Below are 26115 nucleotides of genomic sequence, written 5' to 3' on the forward strand. Positions count from 1 at the left end.
TTAATTACTAACTACAAATTACATCCTCAACAAGCCTAATTAGATTAAATTAATAATTACTATCTCTAGAAAGTATTGGTCAACTTACTTATTTATAACTTTCGAAACCCAAATCAACCTCAACCACTTGAACAATAAGGAGAGACAAGAAACTTCACTTCTACTGCTTTCACGTAAACAATATACAACTGCATGTATTATGCTTGAATTGAACAAAGTGTGTAACTAGAGTGAGTTCACATCAAAATATACCTTTATATATATATATATATATATATATATATATATATATATATATATATATATATATATATATATATATATATATATATATATATATATATATATATATATGTAGTAGGGTCAGTAGGGGGTGCCGTTGAGCTATTTTTCCTCATTGCGTCACCCTCAGCTGGGTGGATTTGCCTTTATATACGCCACTTCCGGGGGATATGGCGCGCTATCCAGTTAAAAATGTTTTAAAGAATCGCTGGGAATATGAGTATAAAAGACTATCAAGCTTTGGATGGACTGCAAATGAGGAAGCACAGAATATGGGAATTAGTGCCATCAATATTGCTCCTTCTGTAGCAACTTCAGCAATTCCTCCTTGGCTTTTCCCTTTGCCAGTAGTCGACACTAAGCTATACAAAGACAAACATAAAGAAAGAAATATGTTGACAAATATAGCAGTGCAACAATACATCGAACAGTCATATTTCAGCATATTACAAATATACACAGATGGCTCCAAAGATCCTGAATCTGGAAGAACAGCATCAGCAGTATATATTCCCCAATTCAAAGTCAAAATATACAAACGCATTTCAGACCACGTATCGGTTTTTACTGCAGAGATAACAGCAATATTTCTAGCACTCCAGTGGATAGAGGAAGTACAGCCAACAAAAACAGTCATTTGTACAGATTCCCTTTCAGTTTTGAATAGCTTGCTAAGTGGAACATCAACAGCCAGACAAGATATGATCATTGAAGTGATGCAGAGTCTATTTAGAATAAGACAGTATGGAATTATGGTAATATTCCTGTGGATACCATCACATATGGGTGTGGAAGGAAATGAGGAGGTAGACCATCTGGCTAAACTGGCCTTAAAGCATGCAGAAATTGACATTAAAGTGTCAATGAGTAAAACAGAGGTAAAAGGGATAATTGCAAAAGAAACAAGAAAGAAATGGCAGAAGGAGTGGGATAGTGGAACAAAAGGTAGACACTTTCATCATGTTCAAGAGAACGTAGGGCTAGAAAGAAGAAAGTTTGGCAACAGGAAAGAAGATGTTTTAATGTCAAGACTGCGTCTCGGACATTGTGCATTAAATCAGGGTCTATATAAAATGGGTAAACATGAAAATGGAAATTGTGATAAGTGTGGTCAAGCAGAAACAGTAGATCATGTACTTATAGAGTGTGATGCATATGCAGGAGCAAGAAATAAATTAATTCAAGCACTACGATCGTTTGGTATAAATGATTTCTCCCTTCGGGTTCTATTAGGAAACGAATCAAAACAGTTTAGGATATTCCAGGAATTAGTTGTTTTCTTAAAACAAACAAAACTGATCAATAGAATTTAACATACAGTTGTATTAATAATTTTTATTTATTTATTTATTTATTTATTTATTTATTTATTTATTTATTTATTTATTTATTTATTTATTTATTTATTTACCAAACCATTATGCGCTCCACACTCCAGTCCAGTAGGTGGCGGTAAATGCACCTAAAGTTGGTTTGCCATCCGCCAATGAAAATCAGAAGAAGAAGAAGAAGAAGAAGAAGATACGGCGCGCTGTTCAATTGTTTGGCGTGGCTTGTGGTTGCTCGTCGCTGGAACGACAAAATGTTGGTAGGTGGTTTTTTTTTATTTGTATTTATTTTATTTTTTTTATTTATAAATAGTAGTATTTAAGAGAGTTGGATGCGTTCATTTATTTATTTATTTATTTATTTATTTATTTATTTATTTATTTATTTATTTATTTATTTATTTATTTTTGTTACTAGTATGTTCTGGGTATTGCTGTCACAACTGTATTCAGTTACTACACTCTACTTGTAAATGCTGTCGGGCTGGTATTGGATGCTGCATGTGAGTTTATTAATTAAAATAAATTGCCTGATGGCATATAATGGGTTATATCCAGAACGGGATTCGGGTGTAACGATCCTTTTTCTTTGTTTATGTAGCAAGGTATCAAAGAGGGGCGGGGTCTCTTTAGTTAATTTTATATATGTGGCGTGCATGCTGCTGTTTCCCATACTGGTCGAGAGTGGTGAACACTGAGATTTGTGCAGCACACTGCATGTGAGTGTATATTGTGAAATAAGATCTCTTGTACCCAGGATAAGACTGGTTTTGTGTAATTGTTTTCTTTTCTTGTTCTAGTCTATTTCATGTGTGCATTTTAGATATTGTTTACAGTTAATACTGACGGTGAACACTGAAAATACCTATAGGCTGCAGTGTTTTGTGCTAAACGCGAGGCTGCAGCAACTTTACGTTGGGTCTGGTATGCAGTACAAGAAACTGTAAAATGGTATGTTTAATTGATTTGTGTAATATGGGGATTTTAATGATAATAATAAATTAACGTTTTTAGATGGGTTTAAGATGTATTGTGAAGCATTGTTTTAACTAGAGATTGGATAATACGTTTATTTGGAATTATGTAATTGTGCTGTGTAACATGGGTTGGTGTTATATTTGAGAATGTAATTAATGTGCTTGCAAAGCGCATTCTTATTCTCTATTATTATTATTATTATTATTATTATTATTATTCCGGACACTTTTTCGGCGTGTAACTTGTCCCGCAGCTTTTGTCGTAGACCCATAAATGAGGTGTCAAATCGACCGGCTCATTGAGGAGAGGTGTGCTATCTATTTTGTAAGCGATCAGAATTCCAGAATTCGCAGTATGGAAGTTCAAAGGGGTGTTTTTTCCCCATAGACTTGAATGGGGAATCTCTCTGTAAATGTGCTAACATCCAAAAGAGGGCAGCAGACACCAGTGAATCTGTCAGATCACACAACGTTGGAAGAAAAAGATCAAGGACGGAAGTACATTTTTCGGTCAGAAACGCGTTTTGGATTAAAGCGCTTTGGATTAAAAGGCTTACATATTCCAGTTCCTTAGACTCGGGGATTTGTTTACAAGCATTTGTTTTGGAAAGTATTACCCCAGTGAAGAAAGGTAAGCGCCGCCTATTTCCGGTGACTATCAACTTGGATTAAATTAGTATGATGGCTATAAATCATTATGCTTTGTGTGTGGGCTTAATAAAATCCCGAGAGTCTAAGCTTTCAAACACTAACTTAAATAACCGTGTATTTAATGCTTAAACCTAGTGGTCGCGTGCCTTGGACAGCACGGCGGTCACATATGTTGTTGTTTCTCGGCGGTCACATGTTGTTGTTTTCTGCCATTTGTATAACTTTTTGTTGTTTTCAACTATCAGTGTAGTTTTTATAATTTTTTATTTCACTATAAACTAATGTCCTTTTAAGAACAGCAACGGCTCATATAAGAGCCACCCATTAATTAAAATTAAGCGCATTTTTTCTTTTGTCTCCTCACATTACATAATTTTTTTTAAACATATGACGCGTATATCACAAAGAATGATAAGAATGACTGTAAGATAATAAAGCTTGGGTATTGTTAGACGCGCCATTCTTCACATTAGTGAATTAATACATAAAACCGCAAAAGCTTCCTCGTGTTCCTGGATGGCTTAGTGGATAGCGAATGCAGAGATTTAGCGTGCAGAGATTTGGGGTTCGAATCCACCCTTGGACAGTTTTTATTTTCTAAATCTTTATAATAAAGGTTCATTAGTTGACATTAGTTACCACATTACTTAACATGAACTAATAATGAACTGCACTTCTACAGAATTTATCCATTTTCTTCATGTTAATTTCAACATTTACTAATACATTAACACCGTGTTAACATTACTTAATATACTGTGAACTAACATGAACAAAGAATAAAGTTTATTTTAACAAATTACTCCCTATTAATTGTACAAGTGTGGTGTGTTGTGTGGGCTTTGTTTTGTACTTTGGTTTATCGGATTTGTTTCCTTTTTTTTTTCTTTTTTTTGTGAAGTGGCTAACCCCTCGTTAGAAGTAACCTTTGTGCACGTATGCTGGTTTAAGTCCTTAGTATGATTAAGTCAAGAGCGCGATAAATGTATTGATTTAATGCAATATTGGCCTGAGTAATTTCATTTATTTGAATAACTGTGCGGGAAGCCCTTTGTGGGATCTCCTACCCATGTAAATTGGAGTGGCGTAGTCACTGACAATTAGTTACCTATCTGACTCTGTCATATATATATATATATATATATATATATATATATATATATATATATATATATATATATATATATATAATTAGTAAAAATACTTTATGTACTTAAGTACATTTTTCTGGTATCAGTACTTTACTCCACTATTATTTTTCGGACAACTTTTTACTTTTACTCATTACATTTTTACACAAATATCTGTACTTTTTGCTTCTTACATTTTCAAAACGGACTCGTTACGTTTAGTATTATTCCTTCTCATTGAGCGTTGTTTCCAGCCTATCATCCCATCATTGTGCGGCTTTTCCCCCATGTGACTGGTGTACTGTATTATTTACTGGCTATCAGACATAGACTAAGGATAGCGGAGCTAACAATGAGCAGCACGCCTACAAAAGGAATGGCTAATGTTAATTCAGCGGGAGTCACCAATGTTAACTAACAACGAGGACATTCCTGAACACACATGGCCATATATGAGGGAGATGTTTGAAATAATCGCCGTCAAAAAGGATTCCTGGCGAATGCGTTGTGAATTGTCAACCAGGGGCTTTTTTAGGGTGGCTCAAGCCCCCCTGTCTGTAATCTCAGCCACCCTAAAACTATAAGTGGGTAGTTGACAAATGAACAAGAAAAAGTACCTTTTTTGGAAAGCATAACTTTTTAAGAAAAAAATACATATATTTGTGGAGTATGAAAACTGCAGTTTCAGAAAATAGTACTGGTCACTCATTTTGTCATTGACTTCACATATTTTTTCACTTTTTCACTCAATACTGTAAATGTGTCCTATGGTGTGACATTTAAAAAGTACTAAGAAACTATATTAAATAACATAAAATAAATACTTGAGACAGAATTGTTCACATTATTAAAACATTATTTTCTTAAAGTGATATTTATTTTACATGAAAGTATTAATTAGAATCATTTTCACCATGAATAGATGAATGGTGTCACACCAAAGGACAAAAAACTTAACAACTTCAGTGGTCTTAAAACATAGTTAAATATTTAAACAATTCTGAGAGAAATACTTATCATGTGCACTTCTCATGGCCTTCATAGGGGTCTTCAGTCACATGACCTTGAGTGGGGTCTTTCAATTAAACGTATTTGTCCATATTGCCCAAATTAAAATTAGGTTTTTGCATAACACCAAAGGACATTTTTTTTCTGTGACAAACTATAAAATTCCTACACTTTTAGAAATGTATGTATATGAAAAGTGATGGCCACTTAGTGAAAAAGACACTTGCACAATTATGCCAGGAGTGTTCATTAAAATTTTTAAACATTATTTTCTTTATTTATAAAATGTAATATTTATGAAATAATGTCTACCGTCACACCATAGGACAATTTTGAGATTTGGCTCAAAGTTTAAAAAAAAAACTAACAATAACTTTGTTATTAAAACAACAAATTCATTTAAAACAAGAAAATGTTTAACCATTTACAGTATTCTGAATTATGAAAATGTGAAATAAATTGTTTTATCTTCTGTGACAGTGAAAAAGCCATGTCATGTCAACTACCCAAGTATAATTTTTACTTTAATAATTAAACAAAAAAATTACGATAAAATGCAGGACATGTCGTCGATGGGAAAGAAAATTATTGATCAGTTTGATCCAAAAGCGTTTTTTTTTTTTCTTTTACACGCGTGTGTTGTCAACACTCTTGTGGCTGATGAAAACAAACATCCATCAGCACACTCCAAAATTATACACACACACATTATAAATAAATAAAAAAAACACATGACGTCCAGTTACCAGCATGACACTAAACAGGTAGTAGTATCGGCGACTTTTTACTTAAGTACATGTCAGAGCCCATACTTCTTTACTTTAACTCAAGTAAAAGAGTGTAGTCACTACTTCTACTTTTAGTCCTTTAAAAACTGAGTATCTACTTCTACTTGAGTAAAGGAAGTGTGTACTTTTGCCACCTCTCTGTGTGTGTGTGTATATATATATTAAATACACTTTTTAAAATTTGATGTTAAATCCACTATTGTTTTATACAGCAGTGTTGCTTTTTTTTTTTAAATACGTGTTCATATTCTCCATATGCTTGCATAAGCACTTCCAGTTCTGCTGGTGAGAAATATGCAGAATTTGTTTTGTCTTATGCTGTTGCTATGTTGACTCGTTATATCTGCGCTCCATTGATAATAGCTTTTTTTAGTTGTGGTGCACGCGCTTAACTCAGTCGATTTAGAGTTGATAAAACTAACTCAGCTGTTCTGTAACCGAAAACTCAGTTTCCCATCTCCAGGTTTGTCAACTCAGAGTTTAAGTTTAAACTCAGAGTTGGTTGAACCACCTATCTGAAACAGGCCCCTGGAATTTTATTTGTTATTTCCACTATATGGCCCTAGATTACAAAAATAATTTTGTTTATTTTGGTTATACCAGAGGAAGTGGGACAGTAAGACTACAGATTAACCTCTTTACAGCAGCGACACATTGTAGGGTTGGTGGATGCCAAACACTGTAAACACGAAGACGCCGCACTGTGGGCGTGTTTCCGTTTATTCAAGTATGTGCGGTAGTAATGGCGAGTCAAGACGAGAGCAAGACGAGTTTCTCAAAGGGGTAATATGCTCATTATTTCACTTTGGTTGAGAATAAAAACAAAAACCTTTTAGTCAAATGTAAGCTGTGTCTTTCTGGTTCGAAGGTCCGATCCATTAATGGGAACATTAAAGAAAGTTCTTTAAAAAAAATAACTACGTTACTTTTAACAGTAATGCGTTACTTTTTGGTGTAATCAACAAAGTAATTGAGTTACTTTTTTAATGAAGTAACTATTAACGGTAACTAGTTACTATTTCTTAGTAACTAGCACAACACTGGCAATGAATAAGGTGTTTAAACGTCGCCTCCTCTTTAAAAAGGGGAGGAGACCGAAAGTAACTCTGGGTTTACTGAAGAAAAACTGCACCTGACCAGGTTAGTTTCACAGTGTAAGTTACTATGGTAACTGACTCTGAGTATAAATTACCTCTCTTTCAGAAACAGGCTTAACTTAACCTGCCTTCTCGGGTTGTTTAACTTGCCTCTCTTTCTGAAACGGAAAACCCAGTTTCCCTCATTTCAGGGTTAAAGTGTAGGGAAGTATACGGCGCTCGGAGCTGAAGACTTTCTTTTCGTGTTTTTCATTAGTTAGGTTAGAGGGTTAAAACAGTTAGTATTGGTTTTGTTATTTTTCTTTATTTACTTTGGCGTCACTAACATCTCATTTTCTCTTGTTTTAACATTTTTTTTATATTTTGTTAGAATAGTCTTTATCTCCTTTTTCACCTGGACAATAAATCACACATTTCATGGTTATTTCTTGTCCATGCATTTCTTTTTGCTTACTACACCCACAAAAACATACCACAACCGTAAATGTTACTCCTTACCCTACACATCTTACAAAAGGTCGTAACACTGAAGTAAACTTATTCAGTCTACTGTAAATTTTATAAACATATAAATTGATTAGAACCTGATGAATCGGTAACATAATAAGAACAAAATTAATTTTAGATTTACAGTTTTTTTTCAGTCGCTAACAAGCGTTTGTCCAAGCAGTTGTCACATTTTCAAAACTCTAAACACAATTAGCACAGCATCAGTCTTTTGTGGTCATACCTTTCACACATTTCATGTCCTTTTCACACAATATGCAATCAGTGAACACATTTCCACAATGCTTACATTTTCTTAACAGACAAGCTATACCTCCCAACAAAATTATGGATTGTTTTTGTAATATTCATGAATGTTAACACACAACATCCCACAATAGCAAAAACAATATTCCAAACCTTAGATACAGTATAAAAACCTCTGCTTCTGCAATGATATCAGTTCAAAAACAATATCTCAGCTGATAATAAACAATCACCTCCATTATTCGCATCTTTCAACAAACCAACAGGTAAGTATTGCATTTTACATGGAATGTTTCTATTCTCACTTGACATGACAAGGTCATGCAGTAATGCATATGTTGATTTTTTTTCTCCCTCTAAAGAATACAACATCTTCCACCCTCTGGGGGAAGAGGAAAGATCCTCAATAATGATCAAGAGCTTGCCATTGTAGAAATGGTTGTTGCAAATAATGCAATAAAACTGCATGAAATTGAAACTAGAATTGTGGAGGACCATGAGATATTTGGCAATATAGAAAGCATCAGCCTCACAACCATTAGACAGACATTGTCCAAACACAGAGTGCGGATGAAGCAGCTCTACACTGTTCCCTTTGAGAGGAACGGTGAGAGAGTCAAGGAACTTCAACTACAATATGTCCAGGTATATTCAATTCCATGGATGCTGGCTGCAGGGACATCACAGTTCAAGATTGCCAAGGGTGGATCCGACATACCAAGCGATTTTATCCCAGGTGCATCGCCTTGGATGATATCAGATGTGATGTTGACAAACATGTGGCCTAACCCTGAAGATTGCAGGGATTAGATACATTACAGTATTTCTGTGCTATTTTTAGTTCCCCACTTCTTATCTGGGCTTTTTGCTGTTTTGTTTTTTGTTTTTCAGAATGCTCTTGTGATATTTTGTTCACTGTAAGCAATACTGAAACTTTTTGTCTTCTATTATATTGTTTCTACTGTACCTCCTTAAGTAAACAGTAAAGAAAAAAATAACTGATTTGCTTTTTACTGGAATGCGTTTGAATGTGAACATTACTGTACATGTGGACATACAGTTCCCAACTAAGACATTTTGTGTAAAAGGTGGATTGCATGAAAAAAGAAAACACCCTTGAAAAAAGAAAAACACCCTTTTTTGCAGAAAGGTAGCAAAAAAGGGTGAGGCGGAGCCATGTGTGAATGTGTCATGAGGCCTGTCATGAGGTATTTCAGCGTCTCTGATTGGTCGTCTTACAGGTGGAGCAAAAGCATTTACACACAGAGAATGTCTCCAGTTCTTGCTCCTACTGAAGTTCCATATGAACCTGTGATCTAAAGGTAAAGCTCTTCCCTGCTTCATGCTGCACACAAAAAGAGTTTGAGAAACGTTCATTGTGAATCTGTTTTTTTTTCTTTCTGTTTGTGCTGTTAAACAGAAAAAGATATTTGTGTGTGTGTGTGTGTGTGTGTGTGTGTGTGCGCGCGCATCAGCTATAAAGTTTCCTTTTCTTTACATCATGCTGCTCTTGTAGGTAACTCTTATAGGACTTTCTGAAACACCATGAAGTGGCTTTTATGTCTTGGCATCATTGTGATGGGTAAGTGTTACTGTTTATAGTTCTGTATTAAACACTGATGACAGATTAAACATTTCTTGACATGATGATGTTTACCCTAGTTGTGTTTTACCATGGAACCTCTAGTGGGATCCAGAATATTGTATGGTGGCGTTTTGGACAAGAGAGATTAAGAATATAAGACAAGAGTAGAGACATGTTGGATTGGATGGGGTTCTGTTGGGGTTCTCGTTAAACTTATTAAAGACATTTAAGCTTCTGTCTAAGTGACTATAAGACCTGCTCCTGCTCAGTTTAGAGGTGTATGTGTGTTGTATTATTTGCCTGTGTGAAATAAATTAAAATTAAGTAGTTAAAATATTTTAAATAAGCTTAAACATGAGACTTCTCTTTCTTTAGATTTGTATAAAAAAGAGAGAAAAAATATCAAGATAATTTAAAGTTACATATCATTTAAAAAATACTTAAGTCATATTGGGCCAGTAATCACACTGTAATGTCTTCATGTTCACATCTAAATCTAAAGTCTAATCCAATAGTCCACGTCCACAGTAGAACTGCTCTGTTTACTGAAATATGTTTCAGGTTTATATTCGTTACACACAAGGGACTGATGGAATAAAGTTCAAAGTATCACCTAAGCAGCAGTGTGTATGTGTTTCTTTCAGAGAAAGTTCTAATGACTTGTGTGAGATCTTTCTTTACATTCTCAAAAGTCTGGACTGTTTGTTTCTGGAGCCTGTTGAGTTTTGTCCCTCAGTTCGGTTTATTTAAACATATATGAACACAGCAATCGTGCTCAGATCTGCACTGAATCAATCAGGCTTAGACGACCTGAACAATGTATTGAACAAGGTTCGTTTTCCAAAAGAAACGGCTTTAAATTATGGATTTATGGTGTGTCACATATTCAAAATATGTTTTCTGATTTATTTTCTGATCTGTTAGTTTACCTGCTGATGCCGCAGTGCCAAGCCTTCATCGTCATAGAATCGATGGTGAATGAAGCCCTGACCCTCCTGTGTAACTGCTCAGGAAACTGTCCAGTGGTTCAGTGGATCCGCTTCATTCCTGACAAAGCTGTCATTGTTCAGAGCTGGAAGTGTTCAAAACAAAAGAATTTTAAAGAAAGATTTACACTACCAGGAGATACCAGCAGAGGAGATTTCTCCCTGATGATCAGTTCAGTAGCCTACAATGATGCAGGCTCTTACATGTGCAGCTGTAATGAAAAATCAGTGACAGAAGTAAAGCTGAAAGTTATCAGTAAGTGCTCTTGCTGTCATCAGCAGAACATTCTGTCATTCTTAACATGTCTGTAGTAAAGTCTGACCAGCCACATTAAATGCTAAACTGTAATAACGAGATTTGTTTTTGTTTATCCGGAAGTTCCGACAGTTGTAAAGGCTTTCGAGGGGAAGAACGTCACTCTCCCGTGTTACGGAGACACTCGACAAGTCGTTAAAGATGTAAAGTGGAAGAAAGATGGACACGAGGTTCTGCTGTACACTCCTGCAAACAGATGGATGACTAAACAAAACAGATTCACGATGTCAGTAGAAGGCTTTCTAGACGGTGATCTCTCTCTTCACATCAGTCCAGTTCACCTGTCTGATACAGGATTATATCAGTGTCTCATCCACGATGAATCTCAGGACGGAGAACCACAAGCTGTGTTACTGAAGGTAGAAGGTAAATAGATCTCTTATTCTAATGATACTTACAGACCTTGTGACCTGAAAGTTAAAGGTTTTGTTAAGTTCCTGTGAGCTGAGTGAACATTCTAGTGTAGAGTTTATTTGTAAATTCAGTCCCACTTTGTACAGTTTTTATACTGATGTACTGTAGTCAGTTTCCATGCATGTCAGGTAGCGTGTTAACATCCAAACAACACACAATGTCTCTTAGTGTTGAAGTTCTACAGTTTCTCAGTCTACAGCTTTGAAAATGTCCTAATAAGTAATCAAATAATAGATAATATTTTCCAGGGCAACAACAATTCACAACCGCCAACAGCGCTCCAGTTTCAGGATGGTTTGCACTGCTGGGATTGTTCATCTCTGTAGGGATCAACATCATTTAAATTACATGAGAAAATGCTGAGACCAGATGTAATCCAAGCCTGCAGGATCTTTCTCATCTCACACTGTTGTGTATTTGCACTTTATGCTGCAATCTTATGTACTGTTACGTGTTGCACAATGATCCTGGAGTTATTTTTGTTATAGCATGTACTGTAGCTGTGATGTGTGAAGGGATTGATTAATGTTTATTTAATGTCTCCTGTTTAAACTTGAACAGTTAAATTAAATGAAGAGGAAACAACAGTATTTAAACGTCTACACAATGACATTTTGAAATGCTGGAGCCACCACAAGTGTTTTATTTCCTATGTTTTAAACCATATTTAAACATGCAGGTACTGTATAAAGATATGGTTTTATGACGATAAAAGTGACAAGACGTTCTGTCCTAAGTCTAAGCCAAAACCTGCTGATCAAATTATGAATATGTTGAAACGTAGAGAACATTTGTATTTGTGTGATATGATCATATTTGCATACATGTTGTATAAAGATGCAAATAATTCTGTAATTGACTGTCTGTAATGATTGCTTATAAGAATTTGTTTAAAAGTCATATTTTGGATCTTATTTATATTAATTTTAGATATTTTGAATGCATATTTTAATCACACTAACATGCAGGTTTTTTGTTTAAAATGGTTTTGTATGTACTTTTTCCACTAGATTGCACAAATTCTGGTTTGTATTATTAATATAAATCTGTTTCTCCTCTCCTCCTTTTACACCTCCTCCTTTTAGCTAAGTAATGCCTATTTTCTTCAACATACTGTACAACATTTTTTTTCAAAGAACAAATTATAACCTTATCTTAACACAATATTACAGTTTCTTTCTCAAAACTAACTTATATTCAACCTATATTATATATTCAACATGCACATTAACATTTCCCTTCTTTTAATAACACTCTTATTCATCCATCTGTCCTTGTGTTTGGTCCCTTACTCAGTTAACTATAAGTTCAGTCTGTCTGGGATTTTGTAATCCCTGCCTGCTCTAGAAACACCTCCTGTGGGATGAACGTGTTTTCACATGTCTCCACAGTACCCTCTATCAGTCCCAATAATGTACAGTCTAGGGGTCCAAGCAGGTTTATACACAGTTCCAGAGATCTTCTCTGTGGCAAGCCACACTTTTTGATCGTTCTGTACATCGTCACATCTGCCCTTAAGCAGTTGAGAAGGGGAAAACCTATGGTCCAAATGTGTTGCTCTGTACATGAGTAAGGCTTTGTTGTCGGTTTCTTTAGTCCACAGTCCTTTAATTGTGTGTACAGCTCGTTCAGCCTCTCCATTTGCTTGAGGATAGCGGGGCCTGCTTGTGGTGTGTTTATAATTGCATTTCCTGTACAAATTGTCGGGATTTATGTGATACAAACTGTGGTCCGTTCCTCTTTGACTGCTTTGCTTCGTCTCCCATCTTATAGAACAAGGAGTTAAACTCTGTCTTTGAACTCAATCCAGATGCTAGACGAACGCGCTCGAACCGTCTAATGCATCTCGGTAAAAGTTAGAGAAGTCGAACGGCTCTGGAGGGGATTTCTGTACTGCTGCAACAGCCATCTTTCAGTCTGTTTGCTGTACTGGTTCTCTGTAACCTATCCTTAAGTTTCACGTCTGACACCATGTATAATATTCTGTTAAAGAACGCAGCACACATTCATGTCTAACTCTGTCTCCGTTTATATGGCGAGTCACAACCAACTTATTTAGGTGCATAGCGCCACCTACCTACTGTACCAGGATATGCAACCTCAGGGCTTCATGTACCTACAATATTTATTTATTTATTTATTCATTCATTCATATATGTTCTATGGTATATTCCTGATTCTTTTAGAAAAATAAGTAATTGTTTATTACATTCCCAGGGCTGGTAGCTTGGACAACGAAATAATCTTGGTCCCTGGTCCCTAAGCTTTTTAATCCCTTTACACACGAATGTGTGCATGTGTTATTTTTAACTTATTGTGTTTGGACAGAAGCGATCCACAAGGGTAGTCTTCAGGTATAGTAATATTACTTGGTGACCTCCTGAAGTAATATTTATATTTAATGCTCCTCTAATAAGATAAATGGCACCCCCCCAACAGCTCTAAACAAAAAGGCACACTTCAATTGAATGCAAAAGAAATTAAACAATATTTATTTTTATATGATTAGTTGTTACCTGTTAACTAGACAGCAAATCAATGCTACAGCAAAAATAACTTTTCATTCAGTTACATTGAACAATTGACTTGTGAATCTTCAGGATGAAACACATGTAAATATGTAAATATGTACATGCATATTAAATGAATGAATATCAGTGAACATTCACATTCTAACACACGAGAAAAGTCCTGTAGAAGCCTTGGTCCTAAATGCTACCCCTTAATCCAACCGTGGAAAGTGCGAAGTGGAGCAAAGTTGCAACAAAACCGTCATTAAAGATGATGCACCGAGTCTCTTTGTCTCTCTGGGTGTCCTTCTCTCACGCCCTTCCCACCATGCGCTCTCTCTCTCTCTCTATCTCAGTTTGGCATTGTAGTGGACATTTTAAATATCATGAGTGTTTATGTGCTTTCATGGAAAATTATGTGTCCATAAGCGTTGCCATTACAGCTGTAAGGTCAATGTGGTGTCAGATAATATATCTTTGTGTGATGATTTTTTAATCTTTATTTAAGTCTTTTAAGACGCACTCAGTTAACTCATAGATCATCCGCTATATGGTGGGTGTGTGTGTGTGTGTGTGTGTGTGTGTGTGTGTGTGTGTGTGTGTGTGTGTGTGTGTGTGCGTGTGCATCAGCTATAAGGTTTCCTTTTCTTTACATCATGCTGCTCTTGTAGGTAACTCTTATAGGACTTTCTGAAACACCATGAAGTGGCTTTTAATTCCGGGCATCACTGTGATGGGTAAGTGTTACTGTTTATAATCCTGTATTAAACACTGATGACAGATTCAAACATTTTTTGACATGATGTTGTGTTTTACCATGGAACCTCTAGTGTAGGGGGTCAAACTCATTATCACCGAGGGCCACATCAGCATACTGGTTGTACAGATGTAACTTTGAGGCAGTATAAATGTATCTAAATGTAACTAAATGTAATGTAAAATAAATGCAAATACTCCTGAATGTTAAATAACTCTGGATTTTTATTATTCAATATTACATACAGTACAGACCAAAAGTTTGTACACACCTTCTCATTCAAAGAGTTTTCTTTAATTTCATGACTATGAAAATTGTAGGTTCACACTGAAGGCATCAAAACTATGAATTAACACATGTGGAATTATATACATAACAAAAAAGTGTGAAAAAAATGACCCCCAAACACACCTCCAGGCTGTGTAAGGGCTATTTGACCATGAAGGAGAGATGCGCCAGATGACCTGGCCTCCACAGTCACCGAACCCAATCGAGATAGTTTGGGGTGAGCTGGACCGCAGAGTGAAGGCAAAAGGGCCAACAAGTGCTAAGCATCTCTGGGAACTCCTTCAAGACTGTTGGAAGACCATTTCAGGTGACTACCTCTTGAAGCTCATCAAGAGAATGCCAAGAGTGTGCAAAGCAGTAATCAAAGCAAAAGGTGGCTATTTTGAAGAACCTAGAATATGACATATTTTCACTTGTTTCACACTTTTTTTGTTATGAACTAAATGTTCTCTTTGAATGAGAAGGTGTGTCCAAACTTTTGGTCTGTACTGTATATATTTGCATAAACGTTAAAATAAATGTTTTCTTGTTGCTCTATGTAGCCAGGCAAGCGCCTACCAGTAGGGGGTGCGGTTGGCTAATTATTCCAAGACCTTTCAAGCAGGAACTGGGGAAGAGGCCTCGAAATGTGGCGCTTGTTTGTACTGCTAAGATTGTTCATATCTGTAATGATCAACATCATTGTCCTGACCAGATTTAATCCAAGACTTCAGGATCTTTAGCTTTCCTGTACATCACTGTTTTGTTGTCCTGTTCTCATCTCACACTGTTGTGTATTTGCATTTTATACAATCTTATGTACTGTTACGTGTTACACCATGGTACTGGAATCATTTTCGTTTTATCGTGTCTATACTGTAGCTGTGATGTGTGAAGGGACTCGTGGCTGATGAGGCACTGACTCTTTCAGAGTCCGATTTACAAATTGATTAATTCAACCGAGTATCTTGTATTCACCATTCAGTTGGCTGCTTGCACACTGATTAATGGTTATTTATTGTCTCCTGTTTTAACGTGAACAGTCATACTAAATGAAGAGGAAACACAACAGTATTTAACATCTACACAATGACTTAACATTTACTTTAGTTTATTTGTATTCAACTTCTTCTGAAAAAGGTTTTGAAATTCTGAAGCCACCTGAAGAGGTTCAGAAGGTCCTACGTTAAAGCTCTATTCTATAACCAGTGTATAATCTGGAAGTGGAGGAGCAGCATTTCATTTTCTTATTAGTTGTAAGTACGGCTGAAACGATTCCTCGAGTAACTCGATTACAAAAATTAATCGTGGCAAATTCCTCTGCCTCGCGCCTCCTTTAATTAATTTTAAAGCTCACGGTGTGTGTGTGTCAAAGCGGAAGGAAACGTGAGGAGTTATATATATAAAAAAAAAATCTCATTCACCATGCATGGACTCTAGATCCAAGTTCCTCTCCATATTTTTTGCCTCTTAAATACCATAAAGCTTTCCAAGAAGACCAAGTAAAGGCTTATGTTATGCCTGAGCTGTAGGTTTTGAATCTTTTAGTTCTGAAAGTTAAGTTGCATGACTTAAAGGCAGTATTTTTGTTATTATTATTATTATTATTATTATTATTATTATTATTATTATTATTATTATTATTAATAATAATAATAATAATAATTTCATTTATTTATTTATTTATTTTAATTTAATTTTATTATGCCTTAGTTTTGATACTTATAAAAGTAATTTTAAAGTAATTTATTTTTTGTGTTTGCATCTCAGAAAAGGGTTCATTTAAAATGGCATTTAAATGTAATTAATTCTTCTCAGTCAACTTTGTCATTGTTCACAGTACAAGTACAGACAGAGAAACAATGGGTAATATCTAAATGTTTATTTTTCATTCAATCATTTTGTACCGCTTATCCGAACTTCTCGGGTCACGAGGATGTTTATTTTTGATAGAAAATATTATTGTATGCATTGCATACTATGCATTTAACAAATAAAAGTCAAAAAGGAAAGCCATTAGTTGTTCATTTTAAGAGACCCGTCTTATTTTCTCTTGTATATTTAATATTGCTCTTTAATTTAGCAAAAATACATTTTATCCAATTAATCGATATTTTTTGGTAGAATACTTGATTAGTAAAATATTCGATCGCTACAGCCCTAGTTGTGAGAAATGTCACCAGAGCATCTGTTCTATAAAACTTCATATTGTGTATTTTTTTTTTTACTTTAAATTATATTTTAAAATGTATATACTGTATAACCAAACGCTTGTATGATGCATATTGAAGGTACAAAAGAGAGCTCCAGTGTAGTGACGATAAATTGTGTCCTAAGTCTAGGCCAAAACTTGATAAACAAATTCAGATTATGTTGAAATGTAGAGAACATTAGTATCATATTTGCTTTTGTTCTTTAAGGGTTAAAATAATTATGTACTCTCCTGGTGATGTTATTCATATTAAATTTAAATAATTTGAATGAATATTTTAATCAAAATAACGTGCAGGGCTTTTTAATTGTTAAAATTATTATTTCTAGACTTTTCCACTACATTACACAAATTCTGTTTGCAGTATTAATATAGATTAGATTGGATTAGATTAGATTCAACTTTATTGTCATTACACATGTACAAGTAAAAGGCAAAGAAATGCAGTTTGGCATCTAACCAGAAGTGCAATAAGAAGCAAGTTCAAGATGTACAGTATTTACAATAAAAACAGTATAATATACTGATGAATATGTTAAAAGCAACATATACAGGTTTGGTGCTATAGACATAATGTACAGGGTGTAATGTACATAATTGCATATCTCTCACACTTGCAAATTTGTACACACAAATTGTCTATTTTTGCATATGTACCTATATTTCATATGTATTTAAACTGCGCATTTCACACCTGTAAATGTGTACATAAAATTTCGTCTATACTGCATATGTCATTCTGTTACACTGTGGAGATTATGTCACTAAAACAAATTCCTCGCATGTGAAAACATGCCTGGCAGTAAAGCTGATTCTGATTCTGGTTATATATTTTACTGATATAATATACAGGAGTCGGGGTGTGAGGCAGTGTTCAGTAAGGTGACCGCTCTAAGGGGAAAGCTGTTCCTCAATCTATCAATCTACTGGGTTTTTTGGTCGGAAGCACCTGAAAGGGAAGTGACAAAAATGATGCTGCAATAACAAGAAGACAGTGATTGCTTATCTTCACAAAACTTTTATGACACATCCCCGCCTGCACAAAGCGCTCCTGCGGCTGCTGCAGAAGATGTGAGTCTCTGTCGTGGGTGTAACCACATCCTTTCGACGAATAAATGTAGCCGGTCTGCCCTTATGTGACGTATCTTGCTACCGTTCTGCGTTGTGTTCTTCTGCGATGTATAATAAGAGGCCAGAGACGTCTGCTGATTCAATATGTGCTTTATCCAAAATAGCTGCATAAATCAGAAACATGCAGTTATAACCGTTGCACACTCGTCGCCTGCCCAGGTCTCATTCAGATTCAAGCAAGAGCATAATACAAGAGACATTGTATTTCACAATAACAATACATAGATATAAACGATAACAATAACAAATACCATAGAGCGCGCAGCGGTGACGTCACACACGAAACGCCCACAAAACTTAAAGAAATAAAATAACTTTACTGCTCCCTTTTCCCTTTTTATTTTTCGAATACCTCATTATTGATCCCAACCAAAAACAAGGATTTTGCGTGAATTAAAAATAAATGAATTAATACACATCTCTTAACACCGGTTACATAAACATCCGCAACGCTGCGGGTCCTGATGGCATCCCAGGCCGTGTGCTCCGAACATGCGCATCCCAACTAGCCGGTGTGTTCACAGACATTTTCACATCTCTCCCTTTGTTTGTCTGTGGTCCCATCATGCTTCAAAAAATCCACCATTGTGCCGGTACCAAAGAAAAATAAAATCACATGCCTAAATGACTCGAAACCAGTTGCTCTCACAACCATCTTCAGCAAGTGCTTTGAGAGACTCATCAGAGAATACATCTGCTCTGTGCTGCCTGCCCCACTTGATCCCCTACAATTTGCATATCGTAGCAACCGTTCCACAGATAATGCTATTGTTTTCACCCTTCATACTGCTCTCTCCCACCTGGAAAATAAGAACACATATATTTATTGGTATATCTGTATAACTGTTCTGCAAGTTCTGGAGTTTGCTCCTAAGAATTTCACTAACCAAGGCACATGTGCTGTGGTGATGTGACAATAAAAGTGACTTGACTTGTGACTTTAACTTGACATCAGAATGGCTGAAAATTGAAACCTCCTGAAAAGGAGATTAACAAAGCAATAAGAACACGTGCTGCACTAATGACTTCCTCGACTCTGTATTCAAAGTTAATCAAAAAAAAAAAGACTTATGCATGTAACAACAGCTCAAAACATTATATCAATACTTGTAGTGATAATTGGCTATAAACATGAGACTTCCTTTACAGTAGAAGAAACAAGAAAATACAATCAACAGTCTACTTAACAAGCATCATCCTTTACATTCAACACTCAAACCTCATGATTTTACAATGAAATAAGATTTTCACAGTGTACACAAATGCTGAGAGAATATATAATGTCATTAATCTCTATCTTTAACAATGAAATGACTGTATGACATCGGTAATGTAATAGTACATGTCTAAACACTGCTCCATCTGTAGCACCCAGTGCATTCAACAAAACAAAGATAACTTGATTAAGACAGATGACATGTTTAATTCACAGTAGTCTGATATAATAGGGGGAAGGGGGTTAAATTACACAGATTGTTAGGTGCAAGTTTACTCAAACTCGGGGACGACATCCGGTAATATGAGCATAGAAACTAACCATCACACTAACCTCAAAGCAATCATTGTTACATTTGTGCTTAAACATGCTGACCTCATGACATGACATTAATTATTAGAGCAAACTACTTTAAACACATAGAACTTATTAAAACTACATTAAACCTTGTTTATGCTCCAACAAAAGTGTGTTTTGTTCATGTTTTTTTTTTCAAACTCCTGAAAAGAAGGTTACTAAAGCAATAAGAACACATGCTGCACTGATGACTTCCTCTATTCAACCTTAATAAAACACATCACGTGCACGCAACCTATAGAGACGTGAGATAATGTCATGACGCAGGTCTACCAACCAAAATTAAGTCATTTTAAAATGCACAGTACACATTATTCCCTTTTTTCGAAAAAGCATGAACAATCAACATTTTTACAACTTAAACAAAAAAAGCATCTTACATGAATTGTATGCAGTATATCACACTCTCCTCAGGATAAGATGTCAACAATGTCTATAAACGTCTCATGTTTTCTTTTAAGAAACCCTTTTTACACATTTGCATATTCAGTCACACTATAACATTAGATTCATTTTTTTAACAGTCCTGGTCAAATCAAAGGTCTTTCCTGACCCAAATGCACTGGAAAGACAGGTGATGTTTCTTGACCAGGTTGAGGTGTTAGTGGTCCAGGATGTCCTCTGAGATGTGGATCCTCAGGGACTTGAAGCTGGAGACGTTCACACGACAACTCACTGGGGGATGTGGTAGCTCAGTGGTTAGGGTGTTCCACTACTGGTCGGAAGGTCATTGGTTCGAATCCCAGGTCCACCAAGTTGCCACTGCGGGGCCCCTGAGCAAGGCCCTTAACTCTCAATTGCTCAAGTGTATAAACTGAAATAAAAAAAAAGTAAGTTACTCTACATAAGAGTGAATGTGTGTGTCCTCTGTCGACCTCTTCATATAATTATTTTCATCCTACCTTAGTTCTTGCACGTTCCTTTTTCAGTCATCTATTTACAGGGCTCTCAAGTTTTGAAGACAGGCAAGAGTGACATCTCCATCCCACCGAGCAACCCCCCCCCCCCCCAACAAACAAACAAACAAGCAACCAAACAAACAAACATTTTAACGGAAAAAAAAAAACATTTTAACCAAATACAAAGTATTTTTTCAATTTTCATTCATTAATTTGTGCGTGCGTGCATGTGTGTGTGTGTGTGTGTGTGTGTGTGTGTGTGTGCGTGCGTGCGTGCGTGTGTGCGTGAGAGAGAGAGAGAGAGAGAGAGAGAGAGAGAGAGAGAGAGAGAGAGAGAGAGAGAGATTATGACTGGTGTTTATTGTAAGTGTTTGTTGCCTTTTTGGAATTACTCTTCTCAAAGTGATGCTGAGCAAATCCAGGTTATGCTTTTTTTTTCATTGGTTGTTGCATTAAGTCTCACCCAGATACAATAGTGCTATTTTCTGATAGGCTACACGCCTCTTTTTTTTTGATTGGCTGATAAGTGTCAGGCTCGACTAAAAGAAGTTTGACACTCCTGAGTGGTTCCATAGAGACAGCAGTGCGGACTGATACATTTTGGTCGCTGAGGCATTTTAAATATATGATAAATAGTAAGTTTTTCTGCGTGAGAAATAAAATGTGTAGCAGGAAAGTGTGTGTGTGTGTGTGTGTGTGTGTGTGTGTGTGTGTGTGTGTGTGTGTGTGTGTGTGTGTGTGTGTGTGTGTGTGTGTGTGCATCAGCACATAAAGTTTCCTTCTCTTTACATCATGCTGCTCTTGTAGGTAACTCTTATAGGACTTTCTGAAACACCATGAAGTGGCTTTTAATTCCTGGCATCATTGTGATGGGTAAGTGTTACTGTTTATAGTTCTGCATTAAACACTGATGACAGATTAAACATTTCTTGACATAATGTTGTTTACTCTAGTTGTGTTTTACCATGGAACCTCTAGTGGGATCCAGAATATTGTATGGTGGCGTTTTGGACAAGAGAGATTAAGAATGTAAGACAAGAGTAGAGACATGTTGGATTGGATGGGGTTCTGTTGGGGTTCTCGTTAAACCTATTAGACATTTAAGCTTCTGTCTAAGTGACTATAAGACCTGCTCCTGCTCAGTTTAGAGGTGTATGTGTGTGTTGTTGTATTATTTGCCTGTATGAAATAAATTAAAATTAAGTAGTTAAAATATTTTCAATAAGCTTAAACATGAGACTTCTCTTTCTTTAGACTTATATAAAAGAGAGAGAAAAAATTATCTTAAGATAATTTAAAGTTACATATCATTTAAAAAATCCTTAAGTCCTGTTGGTCCAGTAATCACACTGTAATGTTTTTATGTTCACATCTAAATCTAAAGTCTAATCCAATAGTCCAAGTCCACAGTAGAACTGCTCTGTTTACTGAAATATATTTTAGTTTCAGGTTTATATTCATTACACACAAGGGACTGATGGAATAAAGTTCAAAGTATCACCTAAGCAGCAGTGTGTATGTGTTTCTTTCAGAGAAAGTTCTAATGACTTGTGTGAGATCTTTAACATTCTCAAAAGTCTGGACTGTTTGTTTCTGGAGCCTGTTGAGTTTTGTCCCTTGGTTCAGTTTATTTAAACATATATGAACACAGCAATCGTGCTCAGATCTGTACTGAATCAATGAGGCTTAGACGACCTAAACAATGTACTGAACGAGGATTGTTTTCCAAAGGAAACAGCTTTAAATTATGGATTTATGGTGTGTCACATATTCAAAATATCTTTTCTGATTTATTCTCTGATCTGTTAGTTTACCTGCTGATGCCGCAGTGCCAAGCCTTCATCGTCATAGAATCGATGGTGAATGAAGCCCTGACCCTCCCGTGTAACTGCTCAGGAAACTGTCCAGTGGTTCGGTGGATCCGCTTCATTCCTGACAAAGTTGTCGTTGTTCAGAGCTGGAAGTGTTCAAAACAAGAGAATTTTAAGGAAAGATTTACACTACCAGGAGATACAAGCAGAGGAGATTTCTCCCTGATGATCAGTTCAGTAGCCTACAATGATGCAGGCTCTTATATGTGCAGCTGTAATGAAAAATCAGTGACAGAAGTACAGCTGAAAGTTATCAGTAAGTGCTCTTGCTGTCATCAGCAGAACATTCTGTCATTCTTAACATGTCTGTAGTAAAGTCTGACGAGCCACATTAAATGCTAAACTGTAATAACGAGATTTGTTTTTGTTTATCCGGAAGTTCCGACAGTTGTAAAGGCTTTCGAGGGGAAGAACGTCACTCTCCCGTGTTACGGAGACACTCGACAAGTCGTTAAAGATGTAAAGTGGAAGAAAGATGGACACGAGGTTCTGCTGTACACTCCTGCAAACAGATGGATGACTAAACAAAACAGATTCACGATGTCAGTAGAAGGCTTTCTAGACGGTGATCTCTCTCTTCACATCAGTCCAGTTCACCTGTCTGATACAGGATTATATCAGTGTCTCATCCACGATGAATCTCAGGACGGAGAACCACGAGCTGTGTTACTGAAGGTAGAAGGTAAATAGATCTCTTATTCTAATGATACTTACAGACCTTGTGAACTGAAAGTTAAAGGTTTTGTTAAGTTCCTGTGAGCTGAGTGAACATTCTAGTGTAGAGTTTATTTGTAAATTCAGTCCCACTTTGTACGGTTTTTATACTGATGTACTGTAGTCAGTCTCCATGCATGTCAGGTAGCGTGTTAACATCCAAACAACACAAAAATGTCTCTTAGTGTTGAAGTTCTACAGTTTCTCGGTCTACAGCTTTGAAAATGTCCTTATATATAATAAAATAACATATAATATTGTTTTTCCAGGGCAACAACAATTCACAACCACCAACAGCGCTCCAGTTTCAGAATGGTTTGCACTGCTGGGATTGTTCATCTCTGTAGGGATCAACATCATCGTCCTGATTATTTAAATTACATGAGAAAATGCTGAGACCAGATGTAATCCAAGCCTGCAGGATCTTTCTCATCTCACACTGTTGTGTATTTGCTCTTTATGCTGCAATCTTACTGTATGTACTGTTACGTGTACAAGCTACAGTATATAGCTGTGATGTGTGAAGGGACTCATGGCTGGTGAGGCACTGACTCTTTTAGAGTCAGATTTACAAATGTATGAATTCAACCGAGTATCTTAAATTAACCATTCAGTTGGCTGCTTGAACATTGATTAATGTTTATTAATGTTAATGTCTCCTGTTTTAACTTGAACAGTTAAATTAAATGAAGAGGAAACGCAACAGTATTTAAACGTCTACACAATGAAATTTTGAAATGCTGGAACCACCATAAATGTTTTATTTCCTTTGTTTTAAAACATATTTAAACATGCAGGTACTGTATAAAGATATGCTTTTATGATGATTATTAGATTTACAAAAGTGACAAGACTAAGTCTAAGCCAAAAACTGCTGATCAAATTATGAATATGTTGAAACGTAGAGAACATTTGTATTTGTGTTAGATGATCGTATTTGCATATGTTGTATAAAGGTGCAAATAATTCTTTAATTAACTGTAAGAGAAACACAGATGCTCTTTACTCTCATGGTTTACGATATAGACTGTGTGATTGTCTTTAATGATTGTTTATAATCTGAATGTGTATTTTAATCACACTAACATGCAGGTTTTTTGTTAAAATGGTTCACATTCTGGTTTGTATTATTAATATAAATCTGTTCATCTCCTCTCCTTTTACACCTCCTCCTTTTAGCTAAGTAATGCCTCTTTTCTTCAACATACAACACCTTTTTTTTTTCAAAGAACACATTATAACCTTATCTTAACACAATATAACAGTTTCTTTCTCAAAACTAAATTATAATATTCAACCTATATTTACTCAACACATTAACATTTCCCTTCTTTTAATAACACTCTCATTCATCCATCTGTGTTTGTGTTTAGTCCCTTACTTAGTTAACTATAAGTTCAGTCTGTCTGCGGCTTTGTAAACCCTGCCTGCTCTAGAAACACCTCCAATAGGACGAAGGTGTTTTCTATTTCTCCACAGTACCCCTCTTATCAGTCCCCACACGATCTTGGGGTTCTTGAGTCCTCTTGTTGTTTTTTGAATTCTTGAATGTCAGGACTCTGGATCGGGTTTTCTCTCTTTTTGTGGAAGAGTGGTGTGGATACATCTGCCAATAAGCAGTTGAGAAGGGGAAACCCTACAGTATGGTCCAAATGTGTTGCTCTGCACATGAGTAAGGCTTTGTTGTAGTCGGTTTCTTTAGTCCACAGTCCTTTAATTGTGTGTACAGCTCGTTGAGTCTCTCCATGTGCTTGAGGATATCAGGAGCTGCTTGTGGTGAATAAATTTATGTGATACGAACTGTGGTCTGTTGTCGGAGATGTCGGACCTCTTCCGGAATGTCTTGACGAGCAAAAACCTTTTTGACTGCTTTGCTTCGTCTCCCATCTTATAGAACAAGGAGTTAAACTTCTGGCTTTGAACTCAATCCAGATGCTAGACGAAAGCGCTCGAACCGTCTACTCCATCTCGGTAAAAGTTAGAGAAGTCGAACGGCTCTGGAGGGGATTTCTGTACTGCTGCAACAGCCATCTTTCAGTCTGTTTGCTGTACTGGTTCTCTGTAACCTATCCTTAAGGTTCACTTCTGACACCATGTATAATATTCTGTTAAAGAACGCAGCACACATTCATGTCTAACTCTGTCTCAGTTTATATGGCGAGTCACAACCAACTTATTTAGGTGCATAGCGCCACCTACCTACTGTACCAGGATATGCAACCTCAGGGCTTCATGTACCTACAATTTTTATTTATTTATTTATTTATTTATTCTATGTTCTATGGTATATTCCTGATTCTTTTAGAAAAATAAGTAATTGTATATAACATTCCCAGGGCTGGTAGCTTGGACAACGAAATAATCTTGGTCCCTGGTCCCTAAACTTTTTAATCCCTTTACACACGAATGTGTGCATGTGTTATTTTTAACTTATTGTGTTTGGACAGAAGCGATCCACAAGGGTAGTCTTCAGGTATAGTAATATTACTTGGTGACCTCCTGAAGTAATATTTATATTTAATGCTCCTCTAATAAGTTAAATGGCAACCCCAACACCCAGATCTAAACAAAAAGGCACACTTCAATTGAATGCAAAAGAAATTAAACAATATTTATTTTATATGATTAGTTGTTACCTGTTAACTAGACAGCAAATCAATGCTGCCAAAATAACTTTTCATTCAGTTACATTGAACAATTGACTTGTGAATCTTCAGGATGAAACACATGTAAATATGTAAATATGTACATGCATATTAAATGAATGAATATCAGTGAACATTCACATTCTAACACACGAGAAAAGTCCTGTAGAAGCCTTGGCCCTTAATGCTACCCCTTAATCCAACCGTGGAAAGTGCGAAGT

General features: G+C 36.0%; 1 protein-coding gene across 15 annotated transcripts; it reads left to right on the top strand.

Annotated features, from left to right (window-relative positions):
* Window positions 1–1734: 1734 nt before the first annotated feature.
* Window positions 1735–24359, top strand: LOC113648436 (hemicentin-1-like). 15 transcript variants are annotated; one of them, XM_047817282.1, is made up of 6 exons: window positions 1735–1870; window positions 9256–9336; window positions 9490–9596; window positions 22474–22791; window positions 22915–23217; window positions 23519–24359. In XM_047817282.1, exons 3-6 carry the CDS (start codon window positions 9560–9562, stop codon window positions 23623–23625), a joined length of 765 nt encoding a protein of 254 aa, XP_047673238.1. In that variant the 5' UTR covers window positions 1735–1870; window positions 9256–9336; window positions 9490–9559; the 3' UTR covers window positions 23626–24359. The 15 variants fall into 15 exon arrangements, with proteins under 15 accessions (XP_047673238.1, XP_047673231.1, XP_047673243.1 ...); XM_047817275.1 differs by having other exon boundaries at window positions 1736–1870; window positions 9531–9596; XM_047817287.1 differs by lacking the exons at window positions 22474–22791; window positions 22915–23217; window positions 23519–24359 and adding exons at window positions 10524–10841; window positions 10965–11267; window positions 11550–12728 and having other exon boundaries at window positions 1736–1870; window positions 9531–9596.
* The last annotated feature ends 1756 nt before the right edge of the window (window positions 24360–26115 follow it).

The sequence above is a fragment of the Tachysurus fulvidraco genome, chromosome 8 (assembly GCF_022655615.1).
Source record: "Tachysurus fulvidraco isolate hzauxx_2018 chromosome 8, HZAU_PFXX_2.0, whole genome shotgun sequence".
Taxonomy (NCBI): domain Eukaryota; kingdom Metazoa; phylum Chordata; class Actinopteri; order Siluriformes; family Bagridae; genus Tachysurus; species Tachysurus fulvidraco.